Source organism: Chaetodon auriga, chromosome 16 (assembly GCF_051107435.1).
Source record: "Chaetodon auriga isolate fChaAug3 chromosome 16, fChaAug3.hap1, whole genome shotgun sequence".
Lineage (NCBI taxonomy): Eukaryota > Metazoa > Chordata > Actinopteri > Chaetodontiformes > Chaetodontidae > Chaetodon > Chaetodon auriga.
In genome coordinates, this window is record NC_135089.1 from 7,400,645 (window position 1) to 7,424,245 (window position 23,601).

The 23,601-nt window shown below is 41.0% G+C and overlaps 4 protein-coding genes across 6 annotated transcripts; 2 read left to right on the forward strand and 2 right to left on the reverse strand.

Annotated features, from left to right (window-relative positions):
- Positions 1 to 1,984: 1,984 nt before the first annotated feature.
- Positions 1,985 to 3,757, reverse strand: snrnp25 (small nuclear ribonucleoprotein 25). The gene is made up of 5 exons (XM_076753028.1): positions 3,322 to 3,757; positions 2,923 to 3,013; positions 2,640 to 2,745; positions 2,464 to 2,538; positions 1,985 to 2,368 (listed from the first exon to the last, which is right to left on the reverse strand). The coding sequence occupies exons 1-5, from the start codon at positions 3,535 to 3,537 to the stop codon at positions 2,311 to 2,313; spliced, it is 546 nt and encodes a 181-aa protein (XP_076609143.1). The 5' UTR covers positions 3,538 to 3,757; the 3' UTR covers positions 1,985 to 2,310.
- A 203-nt stretch (positions 3,758 to 3,960) lies between these two features.
- polr3k (polymerase (RNA) III (DNA directed) polypeptide K) lies at positions 3,961 to 5,465 on the forward strand. The gene is made up of 3 exons (XM_076752615.1): positions 3,961 to 4,228; positions 4,340 to 4,427; positions 5,190 to 5,465. The coding sequence occupies exons 1-3, from the start codon at positions 4,118 to 4,120 to the stop codon at positions 5,315 to 5,317; spliced, it is 327 nt and encodes a 108-aa protein (XP_076608730.1). The 5' UTR covers positions 3,961 to 4,117; the 3' UTR covers positions 5,318 to 5,465.
- Positions 5,466 to 5,590: 125 nt separating this feature from the next.
- cdip1 (cell death-inducing p53 target 1) lies at positions 5,591 to 11,014 on the reverse strand. Of its 2 annotated transcripts, XM_076752613.1 has the most exons (6): positions 10,917 to 11,014; positions 9,958 to 10,012; positions 8,996 to 9,146; positions 8,503 to 8,649; positions 8,057 to 8,333; positions 5,591 to 7,436 (listed from the first exon to the last, which is right to left on the reverse strand). In XM_076752613.1, the coding sequence occupies exons 3-6, from the start codon at positions 9,069 to 9,071 to the stop codon at positions 7,325 to 7,327; spliced, it is 612 nt and encodes a 203-aa protein (XP_076608728.1). In that variant the 5' UTR covers positions 9,072 to 9,146; positions 9,958 to 10,012; positions 10,917 to 11,014; the 3' UTR covers positions 5,591 to 7,324. The 2 variants fall into 2 exon arrangements, with proteins under 2 accessions (XP_076608728.1, XP_076608729.1); XM_076752614.1 differs by lacking the exon at positions 9,958 to 10,012 and having other exon boundaries at positions 10,917 to 10,997.
- A 2,121-nt stretch (positions 11,015 to 13,135) lies between these two features.
- mgrn1b (mahogunin, ring finger 1b) lies at positions 13,136 to 22,577 on the forward strand. Of its 2 annotated transcripts, XM_076752336.1 has the most exons (17): positions 13,136 to 13,887; positions 15,047 to 15,165; positions 15,325 to 15,413; positions 15,515 to 15,661; positions 16,353 to 16,470; positions 16,621 to 16,687; positions 16,842 to 16,885; positions 16,981 to 17,028; positions 17,503 to 17,571; positions 17,674 to 17,833; positions 17,933 to 18,042; positions 18,590 to 18,804; positions 18,925 to 19,036; positions 19,131 to 19,176; positions 19,286 to 19,390; positions 19,706 to 19,751; positions 20,691 to 22,577. In XM_076752336.1, the coding sequence occupies exons 1-16, from the start codon at positions 13,800 to 13,802 to the stop codon at positions 19,744 to 19,746; spliced, it is 1,578 nt and encodes a 525-aa protein (XP_076608451.1). In that variant the 5' UTR covers positions 13,136 to 13,799; the 3' UTR covers positions 19,747 to 19,751; positions 20,691 to 22,577. The 2 variants fall into 2 exon arrangements, with proteins under 2 accessions (XP_076608451.1, XP_076608450.1); XM_076752335.1 differs by lacking the exon at positions 19,706 to 19,751 and having other exon boundaries at positions 13,154 to 13,887.
- Positions 22,578 to 23,601: the final 1,024 nt, after the last annotated feature.

Genomic DNA, 23,601 nt, shown 5'->3' on the forward strand with positions numbered 1-23,601 from the left:
TCCAACCCCAGCTCCAAAAAACTTGAGACGCTGTGTTAAACAAAACAATTCGCTAATCCTTTTTGACATATACTGAACTGAAACTGCCATGAAAAGATTTAAATTTGACTCATTGTGCTTGCTTTCCTCCTCACTTTCTAGGGTGCAGGATTTGTTATGTGAAGACCAGAAGCTCACACTGAGCAGTTCGAATGAGCATTTGTGCATCACTGACTCACCAGGGACAGAAGGAGGAGCTTCAACATAGATAATATTGGAGGCGGGAACAGGAGCATCAGGCACTGCCTTCTGACTGGAAGTGAAACTATCCTCTAACAAAGAAGAAAAAAGGTAGTTACAAAACTAAAATATGATGGAGTAATGATTTGCTGGACTGGAAATTTGGACTTGCCTCCTATGTTCGTATCTTTGCTATTAAGGATGTCATCATAACGTTTTTGGAGTTCAGCCTTCTGCTCTGTCAATTGTTTCAGTTTGTCGTCAATGCTGTCAATCTCACACCGATTTGAGTCTGCCTCCTCTGGTGCAAGGACAAACCAGCTCATACAGATGTGTATATATATGTGCGTGTATAGCACACACATCATGTTACATATATACATGTGAGAGGTTTGGTTATTTCTTTTATGCTCTCTTTCATACTTCACCTGCTTGTCCAAATTCAGCACGGTTTTTCAGCTCTTGAAATAGGCACTGGATTTTTTTCCTTTCCAGGAGATGTTGTCTTTTGAGTGAAAAATGTTTCAGCTCTGCAGATATCTTCTCCAGCTCGCTGTCTGGAGAGGCCATGGTGGATGCTGAATAGACAGGGAAATTGTTGGATTTTACGATATTACTTGTATTTGGAGTTCCGTACTTTAAATTGAAGCAGAAGAGGGCATGTAGTGCATGTGCTTGCAAAAGCAAATTGGATTCAAGTTTTGTGATGTGAATACTAAATATTACCACCATAGATATATTCTTACCTTCTCAAAGTAAAACAGACATGTGGCCAAAGATCTGGGTAGGATCATAAAATGTGGTGGCATGTATGACAGTATATTTCCTCTCTTGTCATTGCCAGACTCAGTCAGCTTCTCTAGCATCTTTCCAACAAAATACTGTACAGTGGAGTTGCATGACTGGAGTTTGCAAATACATCAAACTGTGGTCTGTGTTGATTTGCAAATTCTGAAATTCACAGGTCTGAGCAGATAGATCTATTTACAGGTTTCATTTACATATTGCTCTCCCATCTGAGGTGTGAACCAGACAAAAGTTTTGAAATTCAAAAAAGATGGCAGACCAGAAGTATTTACTAAAAAGACTTATTGTCATGATGCCTGCCAGGTTAACCATTAATAGCTGAATTGTGATACAACAGTCAGCAGGTGGTCAATAATGTCGTTGTACATTTCAAAATTGTCAGCATTAAAGACATATTTACATCAGACAAACCTGTAAATTCCATCAGGGTTTGGCTGAAACAAAAACATGTTCACTCACCATCGGTTACACCTTTACTGCATTTTATATCAAGTTCAAGATTAAATTGGCACTTTAAAACACCTGAACGGTATTTTAAGTGGTTGGTGATATAACAAGATACAGACTATGCACTACACATTGAGTCGAACACTGCTTTTCCTCCAAAAAATAATAAAGAGACAGCTGAAGACAACCTTGAAAACAAATTCTGGTTTGAGGAGGTAAAAGTGTCAAAATAATCTTTTAGATTTGTAAATAAAATGCTGGAATTTTGGAAAAGTCCCATTTAAACTGTATTAAAGACAATGATATATTAAAGAGAACATGTCTGTCTTACCCAATTTCCCCAGCTGCTCCCAGTGTTGCACAGGCAACATTCAGACTAGATTAACTTGGGCATACAGTGTTGGCTGGTATCAAGAAATATTCAAATCATCAGGTTTACAACTGCCCACTCTGGAAAATGTCCCACAATGCTCTGCTGAGGTGCCAGTTAAAGCAAAACACGAGACAAAAATACTGTGAAATATTTTAATATTTGCAAACAATCATACAAAAATCGCTGCACACTGGCATTAAAAGTAGGGCTTAACATCTAGTACTCCACATGTCTTATTTAAAGTAGTCTCCATAAGAAGCAGGTGGGTTTGTAAAGTGAGTTACTGGATAAGTATTTGGGGTTCATACTGTGTACAGAGATATCATGTCAAGCCTGTTCCAAAACACTTCAAATAAAACGATTCATTCATGAATACTTTGTGAAGGTCATTTCAAGGCAAGCAGCAGCAGCACACACTGAAGGAACTTTTTTTTCTGAGGCAAAAAAATGTTGTCTGTGGTGTTTCACTTTTTCCTGAGTCTCTTCATGAATGTCACTTCATCTCTGTTCCTGATCCCATAGCTAGACGCATAAAGAAAGGCAGAGAGGAAAGACACGGTTAAACAGTGGCGATGATAACAGCATCGCAAGCGAAGGTGATTGTTTTACACACTCACTCTTTAAGCCTCATCTTGTCATCATCAAGCTTTTCACCTTGAAATACTAAATGGTAGGTTCTCCAAACATATCTCCTGTAAAAGGAAGGAAGCAAACTGTGTTAATTTTATGTTTGGCCTTTTTTTTTTTAAATTTTAAATCCCTTTTATGTTCTTGTGTTTGTGAGCTTGTTTACCAGCTGATATATTTGACTCCGCCTTCACGTTGTTGTTTCAGCTGCATGAATCTGCAAATGGCCTTCTTCAGGTCAAGGACGGTGGCGTTTTGCACCACCACTATAGCTTAAGAGGAGACATTTTTTTCCCCAAATAATAGTTAATAATTCTAACACAATTGAATAATAATACAAGTTGTTCACAAATTAAAGAAAAGAAATAGAACCATGTAATCAGAAGACACACACTGTATATTCACCTACTGTTTAGCTTCAGAAAGAACAAAACAATCTCAACACTTACGCATTATTTCGCCATCTGCCTTTAAAACCCTCACAGTCATCGCCTGGCCGTACTCCAAAGCAATCTGAGAATTCACCTCCTCCAGAGTCACCTACAGAGAGATCAGATTCAGGAAAGTTTACTGGACTTCTTCTATCCTCGATCTATGAGTACAAATTCCTCCAAAACACATGTTCAGTGAGTGCTGACCTCCTGACCACAACTTGGCTGTGTGGGATCAGCAGAGTAGGATCTAATATGAAGCATCGCAACCAGGAGTGTGAACGCAGACAGCGTGTAAATATGATATTTCTGTTTTTTGTCAATTTAACATTTACTCTTATACAAAATATCATTACAACGTGTTTTTGCTTTATCCTAACCGGAACATAAAGTGCATTAAGGGCAGATCACACCAACCTGAATTGGCAGATCACAGAGTAAAGGGTCCTGCACAAGTCGAGCAAGTCCCTCCTCAAAAATATCCAGGATCTCTGAGTGAGGAAGAGCCTCCTCATCTTCCTCCTCTGCGCCTGGAGCTGCCATGTCTGTCAGGTTCTCGTTTTCCACCTCTTCATCCTTTACTCCTACTGCTTCTCCTCCCCCCGCTGTGTCCTGGCTCTGCTCCTCCATCATCGATCACTAGACTCATTCAAACGAGCCTGTTTGTTCGGTGGAAATGTTAAAACTATCTAACTACGCTGCTCCTTACATCCTCAAAAAAAAAAAAAAAAAACACCAAAAACACAACAAAATTTAGTGTGAGCCCTTATCAAATACAGCTGACAAACAGTTTAACTAGAAACGAGTCTGCCGTTAGAAGTAATGAAGTAAACAAACGTGTTCAGTGAAGAAATATATACCGGAAGGCAACTTTAGCTCTTATAAATGGTTCCGCTTACTGGACGTAAATTCAGACAATACTTCACTAATTTCTTCAACTGCTAAATATTGAAGTTATTCAATATTATTCACTTGTGATAGTTTTTGGTGTTGAATCAATATGAAACCACATCCTCTACTTTAAATTTCTATAATCGTTTCCCACCGAACGATAAAGAGTGTAGCACCTGGTTTCATCAGCTTGTCTTCCGCCGCTCCGCACGCGACAAACTGTTTACAGCAGCCAAACTTCAGCTGTGTGAAATAGCCTTTAATAATATTGACTTTGTTGTTTTAGTTTGTAGCTGTTAGCTACATACATCTCCCGGCTAACATGCTTCTTTTTTGTCCGACCTGCGGAAATGTTTTAATTGTCGAGGAAGGACAGAAGTGCATGAGATTCGCCTGTAACACCTGTCCGTATGTGCACAACATCACAAGAAAGGTGAGTGATGTTGTGTCAGGATGAATTACACATTACGCCCTCCATTTTTTACTGTCTACGCTGTAGGTGGCTTTAGTTCCTGTGAGCTTGACTTACTTCTCTTGTCTACAGGTAAATAACAGGAAGTATCCAAAGCTGAAGGAGGTGGATGATGTGCTCGGTGGTGCTGCAGCTTGGGAAAACGTGGACTCAACACCTGGTGAGTGACATTAAAGCGGCTCATGTATGAGTATGTATGTAGGCTTGAGTTTACCACTGGATCAGAGGCCTCGGGTCTAACATGAAATCCTGAGTCCATTGCTAAATTTGTAGTGTCATCTGTCAACTCGAAAACCCTCCATTGTTTAGCTTATATAATGTCTGCACTCATTGTTATTGTTGTTATTATTGCAATGGTGCTCAGTCAATGTAGCCCCCACGTCTAATGAGAGATTTAAATCACACAACTCGTTCAGATTTTTCTTTAAAGCCATCAATCAAACTCACATTCCACACTAATTCTGTATTTTCTGAATTTAACCATCCATCATGGGTCATTTCTTAATTAAAAAAAAACTAGATTATAGATTAGAATTATTTGTTGCAATGTTTTCATAACTTGAACTATAGGATGTTAAATTCTGATCAAATATTTCTCAAACTCCAAAAGTTGTGTGCATTCTTCGTTTGCTGTTGATCCTCGTAAAATCTCATCAGATTCCTCGAGCGCCTGTTTAACTTGGCGAAGCTGTTCTGATTTTAAAGCAAATCTTTGCCAGAATAAGTAAAAGCTGCATGTACAGACTTGAATTTGTTGTCTTTGGAGATGATTCTCGTATTAATTTGAATCTTAATTGTCAGCATTTACAGCTGTACTGTCGCACACACGATGTCTTCTCTATTACACCATGTAAACCAAATCTGAGGACTCCAGGAGTTCTTGATCATCAAACTGATGCTTACTACGTCCATCTGTTCACAGAAACCTGTCCCAAGTGTGAGCACCCTCGGGCGTATTTCATGCAGATTCAGACCAGATCAGCAGACGAACCGATGACCACTTTCTACAAATGCTGCAATGCCCAGTGTGGACACCGATGGAGAGACTGAAACCTTTGAACTTTGAAAACTTTAATGTATTTAATGCTCATGTGGCACAGATAGCTTCCTTCATGCCTTGCCTCTCATTTGAGCCTATATTTATTGCAGATGGGCTCTGGTAGGTATGGAAATCCTTCTGATGGATTTCCGGTTTGGACAGTTTCTGTCCTGTTTGCAGAAACTTTGATTTCATTTTTGTCTTTGCAGATGATATTTACATTTTCATTTACAGTACAGGTGTAGTTCACTTCTCAAACAGCATAAAAATGAGTTTAAAAAAAATCCAGTTCTGATTTTTATTGATAAAATAGTACCTGTATACAACAGTCAAACAAATTTTGACTTACATAGTTATACATATCACAGACATTTAGAGAGCAATGCAGACCAGCATTATCCACAACAATGGCATACAGTACTTTGTAGTAAAAGTTCAATGCAACCGTTCAACTCAGATTGACTTTCTTGCACAGCTTAACTAGCCTCAAGGAAAAAAAATCAAATGCACATAGAGTCAAGGATCTAGCCAGTGAGAATTATTCATTTTGACGTGTGGCTCATGCAGACCAACTCTGCACTTGGTGAGTGAATGGCAGTTTGGGCATGCTGTGGTGGGACGTTGTTAGCAGTAATCTCAACGGAACCACAATGTCATTTTGCGAGATGTCTAATACAGTCATTTATTTGAAGCTTATTCCTAGCAGAGAGGTCACTATTCAGTATTAGTCAAAAGACGTCTTTGTTATCTAACATGCATCTGAGCAATGCAGGTACTCTTTAAGGGTCGATGCCATATTAGGAAGGTTAGAGGTTAAACAGTGTTACTGTATGCGATCATGGCCCCACCACTGGCTTTTGTTTGCAAAAATACTTTTCTACTTTAAACTAGCTACTTTTTACTGTGGCACCGGAAAACTAACAATCAGCAAACAGTATCAGTGAGGAGATGATCGTGTGGAGCGGTGCATCACACTGACAAGGGCCAGAGAAAGGACACAAGATAACTGAGATGTCATGTAGTGTGTCTCCATTAGTCACAGTAAAACGCTGTCTGCCAGCTCTACTTTGAGTCTACTATATTCTGAATGAGTGCATGGATGGTGGGATTCAGCAAGCGAACAACAAACCCAAGTTAAAGCCAAAATTATACACTGCTTTCACTCATGACACTGTAAGTCACACTTTTTTTCTCCTCAAAGCCAAAATCTCTAAAAGCCTAATGATAGCTGAGGTTGATAGTTCTGAATGCATCATAAGGGGGAAATGTTAAGTCCAACTTAAAGTGCAAATCTTGGCTCCATCATCAAAATGAAGTACGCTGCGCACAGAGGGCATTAATGCAGAATCGCTCCACCGCAAATCACTGAACATTTAGTGCCTTCTGACTGAAGTCCAGAAGATTAATACTAAAAGCTGAAAACGGTTCGTTAGCTTGCTCACATTTAAACAGGGATAACGATAAAAGGAACAACTTAGTCTGACATGAACAAAATGTTAGCAGTTCTCAGTGTTAACTTCTTAAAACAGTGGATAAAATATATGAAATAAATAAGAGAGGAAAAAAACAAAGCTAACCCAGCATGTTTGACTTCAATACACCTCCTTCTCGGAGAAATTTACATAGAATTTCAAATAAACAAAGTGACCTTTTTCTCAGCTTTCTCGTACTGAGGCTGTCTGTCTTTTTCCAGTAATGTGTAAAATCACAAGCCTTTTTTCCAGTCTTCCACACAGGATCCACATCCACCCTTCTCTGTGGATGTTTTCATGCCCTAACATCTTCCATAGTTCAGTGAGATTTGTACATTTCAAATGCATCTTTATACATGAACGAATTCTGCTGAAAGATATATACAGTAAATATTCTGTGAACTAATGAGAAAACTGCACTTACAATTTAAGAGGGCTACACAACACTTTGCAAAAATGGGGGGAAAGCCTGTCACTACCAGCAGGAGGAGCGGTGAGTTTATGTGTGTGCATGTACATGTCTCTGTAGCATACTGCTGTCGGTGGTTAGCATATACGCTTGTATGTGTAAATGTAGCCCTTACAATAAGGGCAGGTGTGTGTCACATCCTTGAGGTCATCGATCAGGCAGGGAATCAAGCAGCAGCCGAGATCACACCTGGAAATGAGACAAAACGAGCAAAATATCACGTCAACCACCTGCTCATGGTGTACACGCTGAGTGCCGAGAAAAGAGGAGGTAGGTGTTACAACAGGACCAGAAATACTTTTGTCTGAACAGAAGTGCAGGAAAGGAAAAAAAAAGGGAACATCTTACTGGAACGGAGGTCACAGCTCTGTATGCAAAATATGCAAGTGCATAATACAAGATAGACAAGATAAACCAACAGTGGTGAAACTCAGGCGAACTTGCTTTGCATATGAGAACAGAGTGTGAGCTGATCATGACTTTGAGTTTCCTTTTCTGACAGATAACATATTTGTACACATTTGTTTTAAGAAATTTAGATTACAATATATGAACACGCGCCAATTCCGTATTGTTTCATCAAGGTAGCTGGCTGAGAATAAACCTAAATGACATAAATCAATAATTGTTTTACCTTTAAAAACTTGTACATGCGGAAGTCCAGCCTTTAAAACCTCAATTCTTTGACTCAGTTAAAGGAGCTCTGTGTATTTCATAACTGCTCTCACTTCTAGGTGTCACGTTCTTTAGTCTAACGTGTGCGACACATTTATGAGGCAGAGGGCAGCACAAACTCCTTATCGACTCACCCTACAAAGAAGCAGAAGAGGCAGAAGAGTGTGTTCATGAGTCCGACATCATGGGAGATGCGGGTGATGATTGCCTGCTGACAGTGCGGACACACGGTCTGCACCGGTGAGGTCTGGAACATTTCCCCCTGCAGGACGGTCACAGTGGTGGCTGCTCCTGGAGGAGCCAGGACGGTCGCTGTGTGACCTCCCATGTGGACAAAGTGACTGGGACCGGGACCCATCTGTCCTGGCATTGGGTGAGGAAAGTGACCGGGCGGAGGTGGGTAGGGGCCACCTGCACAGAAGAAATGACACTTCATATACTGTACTGTTGATGCCACTGGCATGGCAATATGGCACTGCGTGCTAACAAATTGGCCTCAACATCTTCATATGTTGTGTCAGTGTATCTGTCTCCTTGTTGTGACTTTGTATGTATTTTATAGGCAGACGGTCTGCAGCACCTGGTGGTGGTGGAGGCATTGGCATGGGCATGGGCATGGGCCCTTCTCCAGGGACATGTGGGGGAAGGAAGCCTGGCTGTGGGGCCTCATAGGGTGGAGGACCATAGTCTGGAGGTAAGGGCTGTCCCTGTACTGGAGCAGTTCTTACTGTTTCACACAGAAAAAAGAAGGAAATGAGCCAACAGACAGGAAGAATTCATTATGCAATATTTCTAAGTCTCCACAGTGACAATGATTAACATTTGGTGTACACAGAGGCATATTGTGGAGTTTGATGATGCCAATTCTGACAGTCATGATGCAAACTCACACTCACAGAGTGAGGAGGTGAAAACAAAATACAAACTTGCAACACTGGATGATTCACCCAACTGTGATCACACAGCTGAGTAAAGCTCAAGCTGCCTCGGCGCTGCATCCTATTGATTTGATCTCCCATTAAAACTAGGAATTAAGTCACAACACATTCACCACCATCATCTGGTTTTATTACCAGGTTGTCCATTCTTCTCCTCAATGAGAGGGGCACTGGGACCTCCGGGGTACGGAGGAGGAGGGTCACTGGACATACTGGCCGGATGTCTGTATAGGGAAAGGGGGTTGGTCACGGAGCTCCCCTCACAACTCCCCTGTGGACTTTTATTCTGTGAGAGGGACAAAAAACATGCACAGTTTAAGTCCCATGGCTCATTACTCTCTGACACACACTTCTCCCAAGACATAAAATGTTCCAATGACAGTCAGAGAGGTTAATGAAGCACCCTGCTGATGTCAGACTGCACATGTACTGTAAGTTAACTGAGTAAAATGCAGTGGAGTTTTAAGACAGCATGCTGCAAGTGAGGGACTACATGGCGATCATCAGCACTGTAAGGAAGGCATTACCAACAGGATCACTGAGATAAAAGTGTTCCTACTTCAGAGGACCGAATGAAAAGAAAACAAGAAAGAGGTAAAACAACACAAGCGAGAGCTCCCCGCTTCTTTCTCAGGGCTTAAGTTTCAGCAGGAAGCACCACTTCTCTCTGGTTGAATAATGCATGTGGTGGCTGAGTGCAGCGCTCAACAAATGTCTCCCAGAAACAAACACTGGAATTTGTTTGTAGCTGCATACCCTGTGGCTCAAAAATGTGTTTGTGAAAGCAAGTGTTTTCCACAGGACACAACAGAGGCGAAGTCACACAAAGGATGTGGGCTGCTGAATTTGGGTATGAACCTACACATCCCGAGTATGTGTGTATTGTGTAGCAGGGAGTCAATAACAGGAGGCGTGCATACAATCTAACACAACAGCCCTGTAATAAACATAATAATTATGAAACTTTGTTGCTGCCTCTCTGTGTGTTGTTACTCAGACTTTGCAGTGTGTGTAGTGTGAGCATAGTACAAGTCATGGTGAAATGACCCCTGACATAATAATATTTACAAGTGTCAGAGTGAATAAATAAAAATTACCTGCTAACGGGTAAAGAAAGATTCCACCTGAGGAACCTGCCAAATGTGCCACAACCTGTAATATGATGAAAAATGTTCAAGCTATTTAAATAACGTCCATCTGATCAAGGTTGAAATTACTATGCGAGTCTCACAATCTAGTAAAGTTTATTCTGTAATTTACAAGTATAACAACAACTTTAATGTCACTTCAGAGGTTGTGATGCAACCCAAAATCTACTTTTTTTCATTCTCAACAGAGCCGATGTAAATAAAACTCAACGAAGTGACACCAAAGGGAAAAACGGAAAGACAAAAGTGAAATATCACGTCAGCATTGAAGGCACTTGCTCGAACATAACCAACCGTCATCAAATAAATGCTAGCGCTTCTCAGCTAACCACTAGCTAGCTAGCTGATGTGTTTTTAAATCCTTTCCGGGATAATCCTGCTCACAGCTACTTGCACAACTAACCATGAATAACTTAGTTATGTAATAGATGCTAGTGGAAGCCAGCACTGATGTTAACTTCAACTGGGGCACGTATCTAGTACAAGTATTTTACATTTTTATCAACGTATGTTATTAACGTTAATTTACTAGGTGGCTAACGGGGGTAACGCGGAAAGGCGTCAACGTAACTGAGATTGGCTAATTGGCAGGTCGCAGAGAATTTATCTGACCTGGCTCTTAAATACAGGTTGAGGAACGACCGCGAGCGAGTGTTTGTACTCAGCTGGTGACACAACTAGGAAGACGAGGATGTGTTTTTCAGCTAACGTTAAAGCAAAGCAAAGTATGTTTGCTAGCTCTCGTTAGCTAGCTAGCGTCGCCATTCTTGGCAGCTACAGAAACAACAGACCGTAGATAATGCCCGAAATTTGCAATTGAAGGGACTAAACATCCATTGCATTGTGAGACATTGTTTCTAATCGTGACTGTAATGATGCAGCAGTCAGTGTGCTGAAAGACAAATTACCTGGATTTGCGAGGAGCGCAGTCTGCCCGCTGTGTACCTGAAGTTGTTTGACGTTAGCTGCTCCGACCCTCCTCACAGGAGTCAACATCCGCTGAGACGGATTTACACCCGCTGTCATTAATAATGTTCACACAGGTACCGAACGTATCAAAACGGTGACAAATGTATATCATACATCACATTGCATTACAAAGTAAACAAATAGTTATTAAAAAAACATCAGAAACAGAAAAATCAAACATATACAACTTATAAATGTATATATTTTGAAAGTATTTACCGGAAGCGTCAGTAATGATCGTGTCTGCCTTGATGCTAGCTTCAACATCTGTAGCAAATAGACAAATAGTTCATTTTCACAATTATTAACGATATTGATGCTAAGGTTAATTGCATCAGTTTACTGAATTCTGTAAAAGAGTTCTGATAGGTGTTGTGCAAATAGATTTAGAAAGATATAGAAAAAGATATGTTTATTTCGGTATCAACACTGTAAAACCTGTTGCAGTGGTCACCAGCCATCTCAAACTCACATCAACAGACACAACACGATACTATCACTTCAAGTAAAGATTAGGCACTAATTATGAATTGTACATAATATTTTTTTCGAAAATGAATGCACTATAAAAGAGTTGTTTTATTAACGATTACATTATTATAAATAAGAACAGTAAATTGTATCGATAAATCTGTTTTAACAATTGGTGTGGGGACTTTGCTGCCCTCCAGTGGTCACAATGATGAACTGCAACACCATTTAAAAGCCAGCAGTGATTTATAAAAGATCAGCAAATATAGAGTAATGCATACAACACATCATTAGTGCGATTATAAGAGCAGTAGCATTAGTACCATTGGTATCATTATTGTTTCAACAGAACTGTTCAGTAAAGATTTTGTTGTTCCTGTGTTTAACAGTGTCCTGGAGAGGACGGTTGGCGAAGTTTAATTTGAATTGGGTTGTTTGTTGCCGCCTAGCGGTCACTATGAGGAACTGCAATGTATTTTTTGTCAAAGTAGCGTCAAATCAGCCCTGAACCAATGCTAATACTTCCGGTACGTACTTTCAAATTAATGTGACAAACCTAAAACGAAAAGACACAAATGACCATGAAATTATCAGTTCCACCGCTCGCTCGTGTCTCACAATTTGCACAGAAATTATGTCCGTATGTATTAGCCATGTGGTGTTATCAAAAGGATGGCAACAGTTAAGGTATCCAAAAGTGAAAGTATGATATTGTCTAACATGGCGAAAGTGAAGTACGACAGCTAGCAGGATGGAATTGAGTAGGAGCGCCAATGTTGTGCCGGAATGACTAGCTAGCCCAGGGAGCTTACGAAAACACAACTGAAAGGGGCTTCACTACTCATACACGAGCAGTACAACACAATTGTAACCTGAACCCACCTGACGTTAGACTTGGTGTCCAGTATCTCTCAATACCGTCCATGAGAATTCACTGCCCTCCAGTGGCCACAGTGAGCAACTACAGTGCATTCAATTCTGACATTAAAACAATTCTCACCAAAACTGACACCGCTGTTTTAGAAAAATCACAGTAACAATGAATTTTACATATTGATATGATATTGATAACGGTCATTGTTAAGGTTATTATTATTGATATGAGAACAACTGCTAATAATACAAATGTAAAATTAATTTAAAAAAAATGAATGCAAAATAACATAGAGAATAAAATCCACTTGATAATGATAAAAAAAATAAAAACATTGCATAAAAAATGTCAATGATGCCTAGAAGCAACGAATTTAATGTTGAGTGATGTGTTTAAATGTGGTGTTGAAATTTTCTGATTCTTGATATCCATTTCTGTTTGGTTACTTTATTTTGAAAGTAGTAACCGGAAGCCTTTAATGTCCGCGTTAACGCTGTTTTTTTTTTTTTTTTTTTTTTTTTTTTTTTTTTTTGTTATATGATATAGTTCCTCGGTCTGCCCACTAGGGGGCAGTAAAGACTCGTGATTCTAAGAGCATTCAGGGCAACCACTGGTAAAGCCTAGATTTCTCTACACAACAAAACAGGTAAATCAATACAATAATTACCAGTTTTGATATTGGTGCTGATATTTGTCTTAATAATATTAATAATTAGTAGTAGATTTTGATAATAATGTTACTTAATGGACCCAAACTGAATACTGCGGGTCTTCATTGTAACCACTTGAGGGCAGTAAACACTACGTTTCTATACACTCAAGTCAGCCATCAGTCAACTCGTGTCACGACTGACTCGCTGCACTTAATTCAAAAGAGAGTCGTGTTTCTACTAAGCCGTCTAAAAGAGCCTATATCAATTAATTTTCATTTATTTTTCATTTATTGCGCATATTGTTTTCTCTTTTTATTGTCTGCGCTTGTTGAAACAGTTGTTTCGATTTTGCTCCAATATTTCTTAATTGTTGAGGTGTTGCTGGGATAGTGTCGTAGATTTCGTCGACGTTGTACCTGAAAATTGACGGAAAAAAAACAACCGCCGTCCTTGTGCTGACCCCTTCCCCTCCTGACCTCCTCCCCGCCGGGCGGTCCCATCACGCAGAGCGAACGCCCTGAATTTCTGGAAGCGCTCGGAGACAGCCAATCAGGTTGACTCCCAGCTACGTTAGCACAGCTCCAGGAAAACAACAGCCCCGACTCAGTTTGTTTCCCGTTGGCATTGGCATATCTCAGCGTAGCTACTGACAAATTGAACTTGTCAAAATGTTAAATTAACGAAGGCGTGTACTTCTGGTTGATGCTATCTTTGTTTTGGCGTTAGCGTACGCCGAAGACAGAGCTAATCGGAGCCGCGGACGCGCTGTTAGCTGCCGAGCTGCTAGCTAACTGTAGCTAACATCGGCGGACCAGAAGAGAAAGATGGGGTCCATCCTGAGTCGCAGAATCGCTGGTGTTGAGGATATCGATATCCAGGCCAATTCGGCCTATCGATTTCCACCAAAATCTGGTAAGTGTGTCTTGGCTGAATTCAGATTTCCCCATAAACACAGCTGTTATAAAGCAAGAGCAAACACGGAGGCACCGAGCGCACACTAGCTACTTAGGCTCTAATTATTGTTTATTTCATGTTGATTATCATCATCTGACGTGATACATGTTAGCTACTGAAATTACGATTGGAAAGACTTATAATCATTATAGAAATGTGATTATTTGTTGCCCATAGGTCACGGGTTATTGAGAAGATCTTGTGATATTTACAGTATTATGCGTCGGACTTCATGCTAGCGATATTGCTCAGGACTGTCAGATTCATGCGAGTTGGTTTAATATTAACTTAAAGCAGCATCGTGATTATAATTCAAGACGTGTCTGTACAGACTTGGACTGAGTGTTTTATCCGCGTTAAAGTGAGGGACACATGATGCTGACACGCGTGTCATCAAGTACTTTACAGCCTCCGAAACAAAAACCTTTAAGGCACATTTTCCTCTTGGTGTACAGTTTACTGTATTTGAGATGGATTTCACTTTGTCCTGAAGACATGCTAAATAAGTCAAAACATAATATGTCCATAAAACAATTTTATTGTCAGCTGGACTTTCAGCTGCTCACATAATCTCCTGCATCTCAGTAATCATTTCTTGATGACTGACACAGTAAAAATTAAGTTACTGCAAATCTTGTTTTCCTGTTTATAGGTGGGGAAAAATACTTAACTTAAAAAAACGGCCATGATTAGAGGTATAAGGTTAAATGACACGTACAGAGAGAGGTCGTTTTTTGGCATGTTGATGTAAAACTTTGGCATGGCGTTGTGAGTTTTACTGATGTACTTCAGTTTAAAGTATTGATCCCATTTCCTAAACAGCCTTGATTCCGTTTTTTTCCTCAGCTGAATTATTTACCTACAAAAAAAAATCTAATAATGTTATCACTTCCAGTCTGAAGTTTTTTGTTGGCTGCTGTACCTCTGAAATGTCTGCATTATTAAACATGAGCCCTTCATACTCTGCTAAAAACGGTGTCGCTCAAAATCCACTCCAGCGAAACCATCTCATTTGTACGGACTCATCATCTGAAGTAGCTGCATATAAATTGAGACATTGTTTATACTGACGCAGACTCACAGCTTTTTATTATTCATCTCTTTTTTCTCTCCTCAGGGAATTATTTTGCGAGCCACTTCTTCATGGGAGGAGAGAAATTCGACACGCCGCATCCAGAGGGGTACCTCTTTGGAGAAAACATGGACCTGAATTTTCTTGGAAATAGGCCAGTGCAGGTGAGAGCGGCTGGTAATTCTTCCCTGTTGTTCTGATCATCTGAGAATCCAAGTGCTGTATATTTTCCACAGCTTTAAAGCTGCTTTGATGCAGTTCTCCATCTCACGTTCGTCATGTCAAAGCAGACATCGTTCATATAGTTGTTGTTATTTCACTAGTTTCCATATGTGACGCCTGCACCCCACGAGCCTGTGAAAACCCTGAGGAGTCTGGTCAACATTAGGAAGGACTCTTTGCGTTTGGTCAGGTAAAGATGGCGAGGCAATATTACACTACAAACCACAGTAAAAGCACTGTTTAATTGTTGTAAGGAGCCAACGTAGAGTTTGTCAAATCTCCTGATTGTAGGTATAAAGATGACTCTGACACACCGGTGGAGGACGGTGGAAAACCAAAGGTTCAGTACGGTGTGGAGTTCACCTTCGACGCTGATGCCCGCGTGGCCATCACCCTCTACTGTCAAGCCTTTGAGGAGTTTTCCAACGGGATGGCAGTGTAAGCTCTCAACACTCCTTTTTCATGGGGCTGACTGAGATGAAGCTGCAGCTGTTAGTAGCACAGCGGATGCAATGTTCAGTGAACAGGATCTGAATCTAATCAAGTCTTTTATTCATTACGTTTAAATGTCATATCTGAATCCACTTTTGAATCCTGTCTGCGCTAAACAAATATCTGCCTGTCTATGAGAGCATCGCTTGATCAGATTTCATCCACGTAAACACATTAACGTCAGTGACACGGCAGCTCGGCTTCAGTGGAAAACACGGCGCCGCAGACATCTAAACTCTGTTTTATGGCCGCTGAGATTGAAGCCTCGGAGCACAAAGACTAGAATAGATACGGTGGGTCCTTAGCAACCGCCAGTCGCCATGGATACTGTAGATAAGACGTAGAAGAAGATCAAAGAAATAGTTCATCCTGAAGTTATCATGTGACGATGAGACCAAAAGATGATGAATCTTACTGGCATCCAAAAGATCAGATATTGCCTCTGTTGTGTTGTTCTATTCAGTATTGAGTCCTTAAAGATGGCGGCTGTCGTTTCGCTTTCCTTACAGATAAACGTCGAAATGAACCTCTGATGTTTCCCAGTTAGAAAAACCAGCATTTCAGGAACTCAGAGCTCCAGTATTCCTTCATCTTCGTGCTCGCTGACCATTTTTCCTCTCTGACACGCTGCGTTCAGGTACAGCCCGAAGAATCCATCGCTCGTCTCTGAAACTGTGCATTACAAGCGAGGGGTGAGCCAGCAGTTCTCCATGCCGTCTTTCAAAATAGATTTCAGCGAGTGGAAAGAGGAAGATGTGAGTATTTGCAGCAGCTGGCTGGTGGAGTTTGTTACTGGATCACAAAAACAAATAATGTCCCCTGGTGTTGGTTTATGTCTGATGTCTCCATCAGTGCATTAACACAACTTTTGACTTTCTAAAATATTTCCATCTTTTCTCTTAAAGCTGAACTTTGACCTCGACCGAGGAGTGTTTCCCATGGTAATCCAGGCTGTGGTGGATGAAGGGGATGGTAGGTTACTAGAGCTGCATCATGTCTGTAAAAGGATAATTCCTGAAATCTCTGAGGGACTGCACCGTAAGGCTGTTAATGTTGGCAGCTGGATTGTAATCTTAAATACACATTTGGCTCAACATTAACCGGGATGCTCTGTTTTCTTTTCTAGATTGCCTTGGACATGCTCACGTGCTTTTGGCAGCTTTTGAAAGAGTATGTATACATGTGAATAAAAGTTATTCGTTTTAGTTTGTACAAAACAAGCATTTATATGAGCTAAAACATGTCTGTGTCTTTTTTACCTCCAGCATGTTGATGGCAGTTTCTCTGTCAAGCCTCTGAAGCAGAAGCAAATTGTAAGTTTTTATTTCCCTTTTAAAGAATTATTTACCAAATTATTAAAGTTAGAAGTGAAACGCGTGGTGTAGTGGTTATCCTCACTGTGCTTCAATCAGTTTGCTGTTTTCTATCACTCTGAATTGAAGTCGGTAAACTGTGAGGCACTGACTGTTTGGACTACAGCATGCTAATGCAGTGCAGGATGTTTTACCCAGAGCGCCGGCGACCCTCACACACATCCGCAGCTTTTGAAAAATCTGTGCCGAGCCCCTTGGGACGCAATAAGTAGACGTGGAATGTAAACTTAGATTACAGGGAGCTCAAAGTGATTTCGCTTGTCTGATGTTTGTGCTTTTAATCTGTCCTTGGATGTGATTTTATCAAGTACATGCTAAGATGGATGCTTGGTTTCCTTTCCAACTCCCTTGGACCTCACTGTGGATGTGTTTCTGAAGCATGCATGTCACATTCCTGTTCCTGCGTCTTTCCAGGTGGACCGTGTGAGCTACCTCTTACAGGAGATCTATGGGATTGAGAACAAGAACAACCAAGAAACCAAGGTTCCAGTGAAAACATCACCTTACACGGGAATCACAGTGCTGTAAGAGTTCATGAGTGTTTTATTTATGCGCCTTTTGACTGAACTTGCTTTCTTTTTCCAGCCATCAGATGATGAGAACAGTGACAACAGCAACGAGTGTGTCGTGTGTCTGTCTGACCTGCGAGACACACTCATCCTGCCCTGCAGACATCTGTGTCTCTGCAACTCCTGCGCAGACACTCTGCGCTACCAGGCCAACAACTGTCCGATCTGCAGGCTCCGTAAGAAGTGCTACATCATTTCAATAAAATTTAGCTTTAAGGTGTGTAACATAGTTAATTATTATTGCGTTTACTTTGGCGCTGTGTTCCTCTCACCAGCGTTCAGAGCCTTGCTGCAGATCAGAGCTGTGAGGAAAAAGCCCGGTGCTCTCTCCCCCGTGTCTTTCAGCCCTGTTCTGGCTCAGACGATGGACCATGACGAGCACTCAGTAAGTCTCACGCACATCTGTGCATAATCAGTTAAGATCTGCTAAAATTGGCTCAGATGTGCAGCAACATCAAGGGGAGACTGGGTATGAACTAGGGCTGCATGACATATTTTTAGCTCACCACATGTAGTTCTGCAGTAAAAACATTTCAGGGGGGTTCAGAATTGGAACAGTCGAAATTCACCAATGAGTCCAATCCTCCTGTAACACGTTTCAGACTGATGGGAAGAATGTGATTTAGATTTTTATAGTTGTTAAAGTCTTGTAGCTTCGAGGCAGGATTGCTTTGTTAAGCAGTGGCAGGAAAGAAATGTACATGATGCCACCGAAAACGTACTTGTTGCTTCAGAATGATGTTCAAACATGTAAATTTTCATGTTTTTTTACACTTCTTTTTTCATCCACGGGTAAATGTGTGTACTGTATGTCGGTACTAATGACACTTGAACTGACCATAACCCATCTCTTTGTTTATGGTGCTCTCTGTGAATATGCAGCCATGTGTTAATCTTTGTCACCACCGGCCCTCGTCTGTGTCCGTTTGCAGAGCACAGACTCGGTTCCTCCCGGCTTTGAGCCCATCTCACTGTTGGAGGCTCTGAATGGTCTGCGATCAGTGTCCCCTGCCATCCCATCCGCCCCCCTTTACGACGAAATCAACTTCTCTGGGGGTCTGGGAGGTGACAGCAGACAGCTGAGCTCCCCAGAGCATTTAAGTGATGGGAGTCTGCAGAAAGGCAAAGTCAGCAAGTCACCTGACAGGTAACTTCACAAAGAAAAACAGCAATCATGACTTTACACGAGGTCAGTGAACAGATTTACACCTTAAACTCTTCCATACAAGCATGTATTCATTTTTATTTTTGTCTTCCCCCCCTCCAGCACCCTCAGGTCTCCATCCTCTCCCATCCAGGAGGAAGATGAGGAGAAACTGTCTGAGATGTCTGATGCGCAGCCACACACGATGCTGTCCAGCAGCCCCGCCCCCACAGACGTAAGCCGTCGCTTCACCTCCTCACATTTAGACTTTGCCTGTGCTGCAGCCAAAAGCTTGAACGAGATCTCTCTCCTTCTTCTTCTTCTTCCAGGCCACAGCAACCGAGGACGTGGCAGAATCCCTGTCTCCAGATGATGGTGAGTTTTCTCATTTCTCAGCCGAGCGGTCGATGATGTGACACGCTGGTGAAGATTTGTTGTCTTTGAGTGTTGCATTCATTGGCATTTGCTCTCGTGGGTGATCCAGAGGACAGGATGCATTCTGGAGGAGACATCCTACAGGACTGCAGCAGCGAACACAGCAGCTTGACCAAAACAGAGAGCGACCCGCCAGGTGACTTATCGCTGCCAGGTGAGAAATTCTCTGCCAAGAACAAAGACGGAAGAAAAATCTTTAATCCCTCGCAAACAAGAAAGAAAGCAAAGAAACGAAAGAGGAGGGATATATGTGCTGTGCTACTGTGTATATACTCTCTTGATGTACAAAGCCACATAGACAGCAAATCTGTTCTGGTTCTCTAACATTTCTCTTCTTGAATCTAAGACTCAAGGCTGTGATTCCCTGTGCTTTGCGTCTAACCTGGGTGCTTTTGTGCTTCTCTATTTCCTAACACTCCTCTTCTGTTCCCTGCCGTCCTGTCCCTTCGTACCACCTCACTTTGGGCAGCTCTAGGTCCTGATGCCTGCTCTATTGGCATGGAGGAATAACTGTGGTATGTAGGCTTTCCTGTCTGCTCTGCTTCTCTGTGTATGAACTCTACTGCTCCCACTGGATCGTGTTCTCCAGAAATGGATCCATTGCCATCAGTCGCAGCTAGAAAAGGAAGCGATCTAGCAAGTATTATGAAGTGAATGTCCTCTGATAAGCCAGTGTTTAATGCAGACAAGACTATGGTTGCAAAGGGTCTTTAAACTTCCAGAAAATTGCAAGAAAATGTTGGGAATTTTGGAATATTTTCACAATTTCGATATGAAAATGGTATTTGAATAGACGTAATAAAAGCAATACTAGGTCTTGGGGAATGTTTTGCTTAAAAATATGCCAATGTAATATTAATCATGTGCTCTGTTCAGCAGCACACTCTTCCATCACAAGTACAGATCATTAAAGTAATTCAGTAAAATTCCAGAGTGCTTTCTCTGGTCACATGGGCAGCCAGCACTGCTGCTCTGTCTGAGCCAGAGGACGACAGGCGTTCAATCAAAGCTTGATTATATTACTGGAGTGAATGCATTTTATATTTCTTCTGATATTTCATAGTTCATGAGATAATTCATGGCTTTCTGCTGCTTTTTGCTCACCAGCTGTTGGCATGTAGCTTGACTGAGCATGCTAATTGAAGAGTTTTAATTAATTTGTTTCACTTGTTCTTGTTAAGTGAGTCAACTAATTTAATTAAAGTTCAACTTAAATTTTCATTTCCATCACAAGGGTTTTTAATTATGCCTGCTTGTGATACAGTAAGAGGTTTGTGTCTATCTGACACAGTAAATGTAGCCATGTAGTAAATAACTCCTTTGTTTCCATTTTATTCCTGTTATCTCCTGTGGTAATTTGGCAACCCTAGACAAGGCCTGTGTAATCAAGGCTGAGTCTGCCTGGAAACCTCACTTTGAGCCATGTTGCTGATCTGTTGCGTCCTCCTCTCCAGGGTCGTCAGAGTCAACAGAAAGCCTGAAAAGTCAGAGCACAAACTGCTCCAGCCAGCCTCTCCTGTGTCCCACGAGCAGCCTTCATATGGAGGATGAGCACCTCAACCCCTGACTCTGATCCAGCTATTTCCCCTCCGATCCATCAGAACAGATTTCAGCTTTACAAAGATCACCCAGTCCCTCTATTCCTTTAACCCTCCAGCCCAGTCTTTGCTTCTGCAATCAGAGCCGACGACGGCCCTGAAAGGAAGTCCACCATGACGAGGGAGGACTGTGTTTATGTCATCAATGTCTCTGACATTAGAAAAGAAATTTAACTCCTGCAAAGATGCTTTTTGGTACCTTACTCTATGACTGATGTTTTGTTTTTTCTTTTTAAAGATATTGTTTCCCCTACTTTGAAAACATTTCATTAACGGTCACATGGTGTTCAGTCGTGTGTCTTGGCCAGAGTCGTGGATTCCAGAGATATTTCACTACCTGTCATGGTGGAGCTTTTAAGCACACTTAACTTTAAATTAACTCTATCGATTGCTTGACACTAAATTGAGAAGAATTTATAAATACAGTTTGTGTTTAGATATTGTGTTCATCAGTGAAATACATGAATGACTTGAGGACTTGTTTTCCGGTCAGGTTGATTTGGGTTATGAACGGAAATTGATTTGAAAACATATTACTTCTGTATCTGTGTGTCCATTTGAAGTGATTTTGCACTCCGACAAAATCGTTTATAATCCATTCCTTATTACGAGAGTTTATGATGAGATTAGCTTAAATTGTATGCAGTCTTAAACATCTACCTGTCACTTTTTTATTATTTCAAACTGTGTGATATCTGTGTATCAACTGTACTAGAATCCTGTGTAGTTTCTTCCAAAACTGTATACTTGTATACCAATATGTATACTTGCATATTACATAGAAGAAGAAAAAAACCCGATATTGAAGTAATGGAGCTAGATTCAGTTAACATGCACATTATTTAAGACTTGGATAAACGATAAGAGCTACAGATTCACACCCTAACAGCTGAACTCAAAGAAAGCTAAAGCCTGCAACAAGCATAGATGCTCCAGCTACATGTATGCTGACTCAGTATGGCACAGTAAGTGTGCTTGTCGTAGATGTGGCACATCTCTGTACAGTCTTTTTGTGGCATTACAAGTGTCTGCTTATGTGATGTAGCTGCAAAAAAAAAGGGGGTCAGGTGTTTGTGTGGCTGCAACGCCTTTACTTACCTTGGTCCTGTATGTGTAGCGCCATGCATATAGATCTATGTGCCTTGAATTGATATGGCTGCCTGCTTGTTGCATTGGACGTTAGTGTTCTTATAAATGCTACAATATACAAGTTTTCAGCCCGTAGACAGGATTTTTGATGCTGATGTACAGAGCCTTTTTTTTCTATCGCAAACTTCATGCTACTGGAAAAATGTATCTCGTTATTGTTATTGCAATATTCAATTGAACTGTTCATTGACTATGTTATGGCCATGTATCAAGTATGCATTTAATCTTAGTGTTTAGGTTCAAGGTGGATTCTCTTAATGTACGTTTGATTGGAAGGAGCACATCCAATGCAATAAATGCAGATATTGCAGTTAAATAATTGGGCTAGCATTTGCATGTGAATTTATGAGGCTTAAACCTCACACTGCTTTTAAGTAATATGGTTATTTTTGTCTTCCCCCCTCCCCCTCCTTTTCTGTGCCATTTCAACTTGACACTGTGCCTTCCTGTTCCTGTTCTGACCACTATTGACCTGGTATCCAGGATAACTCCACAGTAGGTGGTTTGTGGCTCTCTGTAAAATCAGTACCTGTCTTTCCTCGTGTGTATAGCAGCATGTGTATAACAATAAAGAACAAAGATTCAGTACTTCAACTACCTGTTGTTTTCTGATCATTTTTCTGCATGTTAGAATCTGTTGCGGTACCCGCTGCAATGCCATGATGTGTGGTGATACTACTTAATAATGACAGAGGGTCATGGCTCAGACATTTCTCTAACATTAATAGACAGCTTCATGGAAAGAGGTAGGTGTAACGTGCCAAATGTTTGTAAATTAGCCAAAGAGAAGGGAGGAAGGACAGTATGATCATGCATGCAAGTATGGTGAAGTAATCCTGGAAAACGCAAAAATTAAAGATAAATACCAGCATATCCAGAACAGTTTAGGCAACACAAAAATTATATAATGATGATCATAAATGATCAATAAAGGATTATTTTATGTTTACTTTTCTATTTAAACGCCATACATTTACATGGACTAAATCCATGCTCTGTAATCAAGTATATGAGTGTACATACAGTATCCTAACAGGAAAAAAATGTTTTGAGAAGTAGATACTAAGAAATACATTCAAACTAGTTTCAAATGCAAAGCTGTTATACTTGTTAGACATGCACAAGCCTGGTGTAAACCTGAAAACGTCTATCTGGATCAGCTGCGCCCCCTGCTGGTAAAGCAGGAAACAAAACAGTCCTTTGGATTTTGGTTCCCTAATATTCTGCGTATAGCAACACATGGACCATGGACTGCTATAAAACCCAGTTAATCTTCCACCTGAAAGGCCCGACGGACTTGTGAGTTTGTGATTAACATGACCAGGATTTCTGTCTTTCAAACGTAGCACATGTGAAAGTATGGTTTCATGCTGAAGTCAACATGTCCTGAAAATGAAGCGCACACGAAACGAGCGCAGTGCCGCTGCTAATTAGGCTGAAGGATAGAACAGTACAACCTGCATCAACAAATTAATTAGAGCCGTCTCACAGACAAGTGGATGAACACACACACACACACACACACACACACACACACACACACACACACACACACTAAGCTCATTTACAATCTTAGTCTCTAGGGACAAAAAACAGTAATCAGAGTTCCTGTGAAATA

Excerpts from the sequence above, each read along its gene's own strand:
- snrnp25 (XM_076753028.1), bottom strand. The coding sequence starts at position 3,537 with ATGATGGAGGAGCAGAGCCAGGACACAGCGGGGGGAGGAGAAGCAGTA. Across the intron at positions 3,014-3,321 it reads TCTGTGATCTGCCAATTCAG|GTGACTCTGGAGGAGGTGAA; the intron begins GTTGGTGTGATC and ends ATCTCTCTGTAG. Across the intron at positions 2,746-2,922 it reads GGCAGATGGCGAAATAATGC|CTATAGTGGTGGTGCAAAAC; the intron begins GTAAGTGTTGAG and ends TCTCCTCTTAAG.
- polr3k (XM_076752615.1), top strand. The coding sequence starts at position 4,118 with ATGCTTCTTTTTTGTCCGACCTGCGGAAATGTTTTAATTGTCGAGGAA. Across the intron at positions 4,229-4,339 it reads TGCACAACATCACAAGAAAG|GTAAATAACAGGAAGTATCC; the intron begins GTGAGTGATGTT and ends TCTTGTCTACAG. Across the intron at positions 4,428-5,189 it reads AAACGTGGACTCAACACCTG|AAACCTGTCCCAAGTGTGAG; the intron begins GTGAGTGACATT and ends ATCTGTTCACAG.
- mgrn1b (XM_076752335.1), top strand. The coding sequence starts at position 13,800 with ATGGGGTCCATCCTGAGTCGCAGAATCGCTGGTGTTGAGGATATCGAT. Across the intron at positions 16,471-16,620 it reads GCGAGTGGAAAGAGGAAGAT|CTGAACTTTGACCTCGACCG; the intron begins GTGAGTATTTGC and ends TTTCTCTTAAAG. Across the intron at positions 19,037-19,130 it reads GCAGCCCCGCCCCCACAGAC|GCCACAGCAACCGAGGACGT; the intron begins GTAAGCCGTCGC and ends TTCTTCTTCCAG.
- cdip1 (XM_076752613.1), bottom strand. The coding sequence starts at position 9,071 with ATGTCCAGTGACCCTCCTCCTCCGTACCCCGGAGGTCCCAGTGCCCCT. Across the intron at positions 8,650-8,995 it reads GGAGAAGAATGGACAACCTG|TAAGAACTGCTCCAGTACAG; the intron begins GTAATAAAACCA and ends TGTGTGAAACAG. Across the intron at positions 8,334-8,502 it reads AATGCCTCCACCACCACCAG|GTGGCCCCTACCCACCTCCG; the intron begins GTGCTGCAGACC and ends TCTTCTGTGCAG.